The 11,276-nt window shown below is 41.7% G+C and overlaps 1 protein-coding gene across 1 annotated transcript; it reads right to left on the minus strand.

The window, feature by feature from the left end:
• Nucleotides 620-1,558, minus strand: LOC102179041 (olfactory receptor 1A1). The gene has a single exon (XM_005693390.2). The coding sequence runs from the start codon at nt 1,556-1,558 to the stop codon at nt 620-622; it is 939 nt and encodes a 312-aa protein (XP_005693447.1).

Here is an 11,276-nt window from a genome sequence, read left to right on the forward strand (position 1 = left end):
GGCTTCTCTTACGTCTCTTGCATTGGCAGGCAGGTTCTTTACCACAAGTGCCATCTGGGAAGCCCCATGTCTATCATTATTAGATTACAGTTTGGAGACTGATATTTTCATTTGTTCATCCTACTTTTTACCAAGAATTATTGGATACACTTTATATACCCGAGGTTGTAAAAGGTACAGTGATATAACAGCTCCTGCCTCAGAGATTTGCAAGCATAGTAGGGCTGATTAACATCATAGTCCAATTAAAATTGATGTTCAAATAGTGATTTATATCCTTCAAACCATGGACTTCTGTGATCCTCACACCCGTGACAGTGGTGGGGCAGATACTATTATTCCTAATATGTAGATGCAGAAGCTGAGCTTCATCCTTCTCAGATTTACTCTGATAATCAGTATCTTTGCTGGGATAAGAACCTAATATTCTTGGGCTTCCACGCTGCTAAATGGACAATGATGAGTACAAAATGATCTATCATAAATTGTTATAAGATTTCTGAGAAGAGGACTTTCTAGCTGGAAAGATCAAAGACAGCTTCTTGGAGAGGAATGACATTGGGGATGGATTTCCAAGTGCACCTGAAATTCTAAGGGCAGTCTCCAATGTAGGATGACCTCACATTGGTTGTGAGAAAATTCTCCTGCTGAAGAGTTTCCCCAGGGCAGCCTTCATGTCCCGATTCCTCAGACTATAGATGAAAGGATTTAACACTGGAGTCACTGCCATGTACATCACAGTTATCACCGCATCCTTTAGGCTGTAACTAGTCAGAGGGCGGAAGTACATGCCCATGACTGTCCCATAATACAGAGAAACAACTGTGAGGTGGGAACCACAGGTGGAGAAGGCTTTGAGCACACCTTTGGTGGATGGAACCCGTAAGACTGTGGAAAAGACCCTAACATAAGAGATGATGATGCATAGTAATGGCACAGAGAAAATACCAACTCCCAGGTACATCATCTTCACATTAAAGTGGATGTCAGAACAGGACAACTTGAGCAAAGGGGTAATGTCACAGTAGAAGTTGGCCACTTCCTGGTTTCCACAGAAGGACAGGCTAGCTGTGAGCAGAGTGTGGGGGAGGGCATTGGCATTTCCAACCACCCAAGACGCAGTGACTAGCAGGACACAAGTCCGTGGGCTCATAATTGTTGTGTAATGAAGTGGGCGGGTGATGGCCACAGCTCGATCATAGGCCATAGCAGCCAGGATGTAACTATCTGTGTTACCCAAGGCAATCATAAAATACATTTGTGTTAGGCATCCTCCAAAGGAGATGGCTTTGGTGCCCAGGAGGTGGTTGGCCAGCATCTTAGGGATAGTTACAGAGGAGAAGAAGATATCAACAAAGGAGAGGTTGGCAAGGAGAAAATACATGGGGTTGTGAAGGTGAATGTCAGAGTGAATGGCCAAGATGATGAGCAGGTTTCCAATCAATGTGATGGGGTAAATGAACAGGAAGAGTAAGAAGAAGAAGTCTTCCTGTTTTTGCTGGCCAGTAACTCCCAAGAGGATGAAATTGAAGGTGGAGGACTGATTGTCTTCTCTCATGGATCCTTCAGCAGGAAAGGGGAGAGGAATCCAGAATTATTAGTGTGGTTATTGTATGTAATGATCTTTCTTATCCACCATTTTTGACACACATGACCAACCATCTCTACAACTGAGTTAACTAAATCTGGAGATAACCAATATTTTTGCAGAAATATCAAGAATTACCCCTGGACACTCATGAATAAAAACTGAGCAATCTGTGAATCAGAGATGCTCATCCTCCTCCACCCCAGAACCATCACTCAACATCTAGGATTTAATCAGTTAACAAATACTAATTTTTACATTGCATGTGCTACTTTGTTAGACATGTGGAAAAAGTACAAAATGTGAAAAGTATAAGAATTTCATCCATGTATTCAATACATGAGATGGAGTTAGATGCTAAGGTGCCATCGCAGATCACAGAGAGAGATGATTTCTGCTGAAATCTTGAAGGGAGAAGTAAAAGAACCATATGTCCCCGGGAGAGGAGCCAGGAGGTTCATCAGCATGAATGCTATTAACAGAGACTGTGAGTCAGAGTTCCAGGAAATGCTGGGTTGCTGAAATCCATTTTCCTGGAAAGTGTTTATGTTCTAAGATACTTGTCTCATGAGTGTGAAGATGCTGAAGACAGTTTTTCAGAAGAAGCCAAATTCTTCCCCGTGGTATGAAAGAAATGCCCTCTTAAGTGCTTTGACCTATTGTTGCTTTGTCAGAGAAATAACTTATTTTTCTTAAGCGGTCTGTTAACATGCACTGTTGACTATGAGAGTGCAAGGTTTGTAGCTATTCTCAGAAGCAACAGGCTCTTGTGAGTTCATCTGCATGCGTGCATATGTACACACACAGAGTATTATTTCAGGAAGTTGCTGAGGAATGGCATAACCAGATCAAAACTACCCCTTCCTCACCCCGTTTTCATGGATAAAGGCCTAGGAATAACCATTGTCAGAAGGGGAGTGTCTCTCTCTCCTCTCTGTCTCCCCTGTCTCCTCTCTCCTCCCTTGTTCTTTTTCTGTTCATCCATTCAGGAGAATTTGGGTTCTGAATTCAGGCCAGGGTTTGAGTCCTTGTTTTGCCTCTACATCTGTGAAGACAATTCAAGTCACCATTTTCTTTCATCTGGTAAAATGGCAATAATTCTGCTTACCTCTCCTGGTATTGTGAGGGTCAAAGGAGATAATGCATGTAGTGCAGTTACTGGCTATTTAATCCCCTGGTATTACTGTTGTAAAAAGATTCTTCTCCAATATCCACAGCTTCTACCTGGGGAGTCAGCTCAGATGTTTCCAAAAGGGACTTAGTCCTGTGGCCTTCACTCCTCTTCCATGAATGGAGAGTTTACAGGCAGCTGGTCTAGTTAGTACCTGTTAGCCTTCCTTTCTGGAGGCAGGCATGCTGGAGAATGTGTTAGTAGTAGTCCTAGAGGAGGGTCTCTGGTCCTGTGTTTCTGAGGCAGAAGACACAGGACTGGAATGATTTGGAAAGAGGAGCCCTGAGTTTTCCCACTGTGGAGCAGAAGAGCCAGAAGGAGTTGGCCTGGATGGGGGCTAAAGATGAGGATTCTAGTTTCCTCCTCAAGGAAGCACAATGGGTCATATGAGAGAGAAAACGGTGAGTGGTTCACTAGGTTATAAAGTCTCTTGAAACATGACTCTCCCCTGTCTTAATTCGGGCCAAAGTCAGAGTAATTGTTGAGACTCATTACATGCTGTGCCTTGAGGGGATACAGTCGTTCTCATGAGTAATTTTGTCAGAGTTCTTTTCTAGAAGGAATGATGGGCAACAGTCTCCCAGAGAGTGTCTCCAGGGTCCAGGCTTTGGGCTTACCTATTCTGGCCTCTCTGTTGAAATGTGGACCCTTGTCCTCTGCTTTAGCACAAACTGGAACCATCCCTTGGGATACAAGGAGTGTGGTAAAATTGAACTCCTGGGCTTTATTCCAGGCTACACTGAAGCCTTCTGGTGTTAAATGTGCAAAGAAGAGTAATTATATTTCATCTTTTACCTGTGATTTGTCTTAGGGGAGGCTATGAGGGAAATTAAACTTTCTTTTTTCTTGTGCTTTGATAGTAAGTCTCCGAATTTTTTAGATTCTTAGAGAAGAAAAGGTTCTAGATGTTATCTAGTCCACCTCATGTACGTATCACCTTTGTAACAGCCCTGATTAGTGGTCATTATGCTATAACTTAGCCCCCTTCTGTAGTAGCAGTAGAGGACCATGGTGAAGGCTGTGAGCTCTGATTGGGTTTCAGTCCAGGCTCTGCCTCTTTTGGGCTGTAAGTAACTTTGCATAGTTATTAAATGTACTTACTCATTTCTGTGGGGCTTCTCAGGTGGTGCTGTGGTTAAGAATCTGCCTGACAATACAGGAGACATAAGAGACATGGGTTCAATCCCTGGGTTGGGGAGATCTGGACAAGGGCATGGCAACCCACTCCAGTATTCTTGCCTAGAGAATCCCATGGACAGAGGAACCTGGAGGCTACAGTCCATGGGGTCGCAAAGAGTTGGATGCGACTGAAGCGACTTAGCATGCATGCACTCATTTGTATAACTGGAATAACAAAGCAGCAGCAGCAGCATTCTCAGAAATTTGTTATAAGGATCACATGAACTGATATTTGAAAAGTCCTTAAACCAGAGCCTGGTATATAGTTAGCACTTAGCAAAATTGAGCTGTTATTTTATTATCTCTGTGCTACTTTTTTCCTCCTATAATACTTCCTATCAATTACCTCTTTTACTATTGGCCATGTAGCTGTTGGATGACTCCCCAAAATCTTCTTCATATTCTACCAATCTCGAAACATTTGCTGAATTACATTTTCCCTTGGAGTTGTTTCAGGTTACATCATCGTATTTACTCTGTTATTACTGTTATTCACATCACAGTCCACTGTCTAGGACTTGGGCTTCACAGACGTGGATAATATAACATCTCATGATAAATATTTTCATCCTAGTGATTTTTTTTTCTTTATGTCCTTTTCGAAATATCTTACTAATTCCACTTTTTATTTTCTGAGGGCTTATTAGGGGCAAGGAATTGTGTAATGGCATCAGAGAGAACTATGAAGAAAACCATATTTTAACCTCAAACATTACAACTGTTTCTATGTAAAGCGTCTACGACTTTCCTTAGCTTATAAAAGGAATCCCTTACCTCCTATGTGCTAAAGAGAAAATCCTGTGGATTGTTGCAGAGGCTAAAATTTACTGTCTGTAATAGAGTTTTGCCAAGAAAATGTACTGGTCATAGCAAACACCCTCTTCCAACGACACAAGAGAAGACTCTACACATGGACATCACCAGATGGTCAACACCGAAATCAGATTGATTATAGTCTTTGCAGCCAAAGATGGAGAAGCTCTATACAGTTAACCGAAACAAGACCAGGAGCTGACTGTGGCTCAGATCATGAACTCCTTATTACCAAATTCAGACTGAAATTGAAGAAAGCAGGGAAAACCACTAGATCATTCAGGTATGACCTAAATCAAATCCCTTATGATTATACAGTGGAAGTGAGAAATAGATTTAAGGGCCTAGATCTGATAGATAGAGTGCCTGATGAACTATGGACAGAGGTCCGTGACATTGTACAGGAGACAGGGATCAAGACCATCCCCATGGAAAAGAAATGCAAAAAAGCAAAATGGCTGTCTGAGGAGGGCTTACAAATAGCTGTGAAAAGAAGAGAGGCGAAAAGCAAAGGAGAAAAGGAAAGATATAAGCATCTGAATGCAGAGTTCCAAAGAATAGCAAGAAGAGATAAGAAAGCCTTCTTCAGCGATCAATGCAAAGAAATAGAGGAAAACAACAGAATGGGAAAGACTAGAGATCTCTTCAAGAAAATTAGAGATACCAAGGGAACATTTCATGCAAAGATGGGCTCAATAAAGGACAGAAATGGTCTGGACCTAACAGAAGCAGAAGATATTATGAAGAGATGGCAAGAATACACAGAAGAACTGTACAAAATAGATCTTCATGACCCAGATAATCATGATGATGTGATCACTAATCTAGAGCCAGACATCTTGGAATGTGAAGTCAAGTGGGCCTTAGAAAGCATCACTATGAACAAAGCTAGTGGAGGTGATGGAATTCCAGTAGAGCTATTTCAAATCCTGAAAGATGATGCTGTGGAAGTGCTGCACTCAATATGCCAGCAAGTTTGGAAAACTCAGCAGTGGCCACAGGACTGGAAAAGGTCAGTTTTCATTCCAATTCCAAGGAAAGGCAATGCCAAAGAATGCTCAAACTACCACACAATTGCACTCATCTCACACGCTAGTAAAGTAATGCTCAAAATTCTCCAAGCCAGACTTCAGCAATACGTGAACCGTGAACTCCCTGATGTTCAAGTGGGTTTTAGAAAAGGCAGAGGAATCAGAGATCAAATTGCCAACATCCGGTGGATCATGGAAAAAGCAAGAGAGTTCCAGAAAAACATCTATTTCTGCTTTATTGACTATACCAAAGCCTTTGACTGTGTGGATCACAATAAACTGTGGAAAATTCTGAAAGAGATGGGAATACCAGACCACCTAACCTGCCTCTTGAGAAATCTGTATGCAGGCCAGGAAGCAATAGTTAGAACTGGACATGGAACAACAGACTGGTTCCAAATAGGAAAAGGAGTACATCAAGGCTGTATATTGTCACCCTGCTTATTTAACTTTTATGCACAGTCCATCATGAGAAACGCTGGACTGGAAGAAATACAAGCTGGAATCAAGATTGCTGGGAGAAATATCAATCACCTCAGATATGCAGATGACACCACCCTTATGGCAGAAAGTGAAGAGGAGCTAAAAAGCCTCTTGAGGAAAGTGAAAGAGGAGAGCGAAAACGTTAGCTTAAAACTCAACATTCAGAAAACGAAGATCATGGCATCTGGTCCCATCACTTCATGGCAAATAGATGGGGAACCAGTGGAAACAGTATCAGACTTTATTTTTGGGGGCTCCAAAATCACTGCAGATGGTGACTGCAGGCATGAAATTAAAAGATGCTTACTCCTTGGAAGGAAAGTTATGACCAACCTAGATAGTATATTCAAAAGCAGAGACATTACTTTGCCAACAAAGGTCCGTCTAGTCAAGGCATGGTTTTTCCAGTGGTCATGTATGGATGTGAGAGTTGGACTGTGAAGAAGATTGAGCACCGAAGAACTGATGCTTTTGACCTGTGATGTTGGAGAAGACTCTTGAGAGTCCCTTGGACTGCAAGGAGATCCAACCAGTCCATCCTGAAGGAGATCAACCCTGGAATTTCTTTGGAAGGAATGATACTAAAGCTGAAGCTCCAGTGCTTTGGCCACCTCATGTGAAGAGTTGGCTCATTGGAAAAGACTCTGATGCTGGGAGGGATTGGGGGCAGGAGGAGAAGGGGACGACAGAGGATGAGATGGCTGGATGGCATCACGGACTCGATGGACGTGCGTCTGAGTGAACTCCGGGAGTTGGTGATGGATAGGGAGGCCTGGCATGCTGCGATTCATGGTGTCGCAAAGAGTCGGACACAACTGAGAGACTGAAGTGAACTGAACTGATAAAATCCCAAACTTTGTTAAATCTTTTCTAAAAATACTAAAAAATGACCTATGCAATATATTTGCAGAATAACAGAAGAGGAAAAACACCTTAAGTACTTGGATGAAAAATTGTATTAGAAAGTTCTCTAAAGAAGGGAACAAAAAAAAGATTTTTTGAATTTTAAAATATTTTTAAGACCTTTAAAATAAGAGATTATGAGACAAATAAATTTAGATGAAAGTGAAATTGACATAGAGACAGCAAACAGAAGTGAATAAGGAACACTACATGATTGTACTTGGCGTTTTAGGCAGAATTGACAACATTTCAGAAAATAAATGAGCAGTATTCAGGACAATCCAGAAACTGTCTTAATCTCTCCAGGTGGATTATTTGACAGCTCTCCTTGGAGATATGAGCATTAGATATGTGGTCTTCCTTCTTCTGAGCACCAATGTTCTGGTAACACCACCTTTTGCCTTTTGCTCCCTTGAGATAATGTAACGTCTTGCAGTTTTTACTCTGGGTTATTCAGCATTTTTTATTCTGGTTAGCTCAGCATTTTCTTTTTTCATCTTTAGTCTCTTTTAGGATATATTAATATATTAATACTATATATCTAATTGCAGTAGTCATGTACGGATGTGATAGTTGGACCATAACCAAGGCTGAGCGCCAAAGAATTGATGCTTTCGAACTGTGGCATTGGAGAAGACTCTTGAGAGTCCCTTGGATTGCAAGGAGACCAAACCAGTCAATTCTAAAGGAAATCAACCCTGAATACTCATTGGAAGGGCTAATGCTGAAGCAGAAGCTCCAATATTTTGGTCACCTGATGCAAACAGCCGATTCATGGGAAAAGACTTTAATGCTGGGAAAGATTGAGGGCAAAAGGAGGAGAGGGCAGCAGAGGATGAGATGGTTGGATAGGATCACTGACTAAATGGAAGTGAACTTGGGCAAACTCCAGGAGATAATGAGGGACAGGGAGGACTAGTGTGCTGCAATTTATGGGGTTGCAAAGAGTCAGAAATGACTTAGCAACTGAACAACAACAATCTAATTCCCTGTATTAAATTTTCTTTTTTTAAACTTGTTATTCATTTTTTATTTAACTTTCTATTGGAGTATAGTTGATTTACAGTGTTGTATTAGTTTCAGCAAAATGAATCAGTTTTACACATACGTACTCTTTTTTTTTTTAAGATTCTTTTTACATATAGGCCATTATAGAGTACTGACTAGAGTTCACTGTGCTATACAATAGATTCTTAATAGTTAGCTGTTTTTTTTTTTAAAATGATTTCTTTGATTGTGCTGGGTCTTTTGTTTCTGTGCGGGCTTTGTTCTGGTTGCAGCGCATGTCATGCTCCAGTTTCAGTGTGTGGGCTTCTCATTGCAGTGGCTTCTCTTGTTGCAGAGCTCTAGAGCACTCAGTCTTCAGTAGTTGTGGTGTGTGGGCTCAATAGTTGTGGCTTCTGGGCTCTAGAGCACAGGCTCAATAGTTATGGCATACTGGTTTAGCTGTTCCGCAGCATGTGAGATCTTCCTGGATCAGGGATTGAACCCATATCTCCTGCATTGGCAAGTGGATTCTTTACTACTGAACCACCAAGGAAGCCCCTGGTTATCTATTGTATACATAGTAGTATGTATATGCCTGTCCCAGTCTCCCAGTTTATCCCTCGTTCCTTATCCTCTGTTAACCATGTTTGTTTTCTACATCCGTGACTCTAGTTCTGTTTTGTAAATAAGTTCATTTGTATGATTTTTTTAAATTTATTTTTTAAAATTTTCTGAATAAAGTGTATAACCTTTTATTTAAAGTACCCATAAATGTTGGCCTTGATCCTAAACTACCCCATTATCTTGGACTCAATATAATATACAAAAAAGCATTATTCCATTCATTATACTTCTGAGGGTCATTTCATTGAGAGGACACAGTATCAGCATCAGTTCAGTCACTCAGTGGTGTCCGACTCTTTGCGACCCCATGGACTGCAGCATGCCAGGCTTCCCTGTCCATTACCAACTCCCAGGAACACCAAGGAACACCAAGTCGGTGATGCATCTAACAGTCTCATCCTCTGTTGTCCCCTTCTCCTCCTGCCCCCAATCCCTCCCAGCATCAGGGTCATTTCCAATGAGTCAGTTCTTCACATCAGGTGGCCAAAATATTGGAGCTTCAGCTTCAGCATCAGTCCTTCCAATGAATATTCAGAACTGATTTCCTTTAGGATGGACTGGTTGGATCTCCTTGTGGTCCAAGGGGCTCTCAAGAGTCTTCTCCAACACCACAGATCAAAAGCATCAATTCTTCGGTGCTCAGCTTTCTTTATAGTCCAACTCTCACATCCATACATGACTACTTTAAGAACCATAGCCTTGACTAGACGAACCTTTGTTGGCAAAGGAATATCTCTGCTTTTTTTTTTTTAATTTTATTTTTTTACTCTACAATACTGTATTGGTTTTTCCCTACATTGACATGAATCCGCCACATGTGTACATGAATTCCCAACCCTGAGCCCCGCTCCCACCACCCTCCCCATATCATCTCTCTGGGTCATCCCAGTGCACCAGCCCCAAACATCCTGTATCCTGTATCAAACCTAGACTAGTTTTTCATTCTTACATGATGGTATACATGTTTCAATGCCATTCTCCCAAATCATCCCACCCTCTCCCTCTCCCACAGAGTCCAAAAGTCTGTTCTTTACATTTGTGTCTCTTTTGCTGTCTCACATACAGGGTTATCATTACCATCTTTCTAAATTCCGTATATATGTGTTATATACTGTATTGGTGTTTTTCTTTCTGGCTTACTTCACTCTGTAAAATCGGCTCCAGTTTCATCCACTTCAATAGAACTGATTCAAATGTATTCTTTTTAATCAGTTCAGTTCAGTTCAGTTCAGTTCAGTCGCTCAGCTGTGTCCGACTCTTTGCGACGCCATGAATCGCAGCATGCCAGGCCTCCCTATCCATCACCAACTCCCGGAGTTCACTCAGACTCGTGTCCATCGAGTCCGTGATGCCATACAGCCATCTCATCCTCGGTCGTCTACTTCTCTTCCTGCACCCAATCCCTCCCAGCATCAAAGTCTTCTCCAATGAGTCAACTCTTCCCATGAGGTGGCCAAAGTACTGGAGTTTCAGCTTTAGCATCATTCCTTCCAAAAAAAATCCCCAGGTTGATCTCTTTTAGAATGGACTGGTTGGATCTCCTTGCAGTCCAAGGGACTCTCAAGAGTCTTCTCCAACAACACAGTTCAAAAGCATCAATTCTTCGGTGCTCAGCCTTCTTCACAGTCCAACTCTCACATCCATACATGACTACTGGAAAAACCATAGCCTTGACTAGATGGACCTTAGTCAGCAAAGTAATGTCTCTGCTTTTGAATATGCTATCTAGGTTGGTCATAACTTTTCTTCCAAGGAGTAAGCGTCTTTTAATTTCATGGCTGCAGTCACCACGTGCAGTGATTTTGGAGCCCGGAAAAATAAAGTCTGACACTGTTTCCCCATCTATTTCCCATGGAGTTATGGGACTGTATGCCATGATCTTCATTTTCTGAATATTGATCTTTAAGCCAACTTTTTCACTCTCCTCTTTTACTTTCATCAAGAGGCTTTTTAGTCCTCTTCACTTTCTGCCATAAGGGTGGTGTCATCTGCATATCTGAGGTGATTGATATTTCTCCCAGCAATCTTGATTCCAGCTTGTGTTTCTTCCAGTCCAGCGTTTCTCATGATGGACTGTGCATATAAGTTAAATAAGCAGGGTGACAATATACAGCCTTGATGTACTCCTTTTCCTATTTGGAACCAGTCTGTTGTTCCATGTCCAGTTCTAACTATTGCTTCCTGGCCTGCATACAGATTTCTCAAGAGGCAGGTTAGGTGGTCTGGTATTCCCATCTCTTTCAGAATTTTCCACAGTTTATTGTGATCCACACAGTCACAGTCTTTGGCTGAGTAATAATCCATTGCGTATATGTTACCACAGCTTTCTTATCCATTCATCTGCTGATGGACATCTAGGTTGTTTCCATGTCCTGGCTATTATAAACAGTGCTGTGATGAACATTGGGGTACACGTGTCTCTTTCAATTCTGGTTTCCTTGGTGTATATGCCCAGCAGTGGGATTGCTGGGTCATAAGGCAGTTCTATTTCCAGTTT

Source organism: Capra hircus, chromosome 19, assembly GCF_001704415.2.
Source record: "Capra hircus breed San Clemente chromosome 19, ASM170441v1, whole genome shotgun sequence".
Classification (NCBI taxonomy): Eukaryota; Metazoa; Chordata; class Mammalia; order Artiodactyla; family Bovidae; genus Capra; species Capra hircus.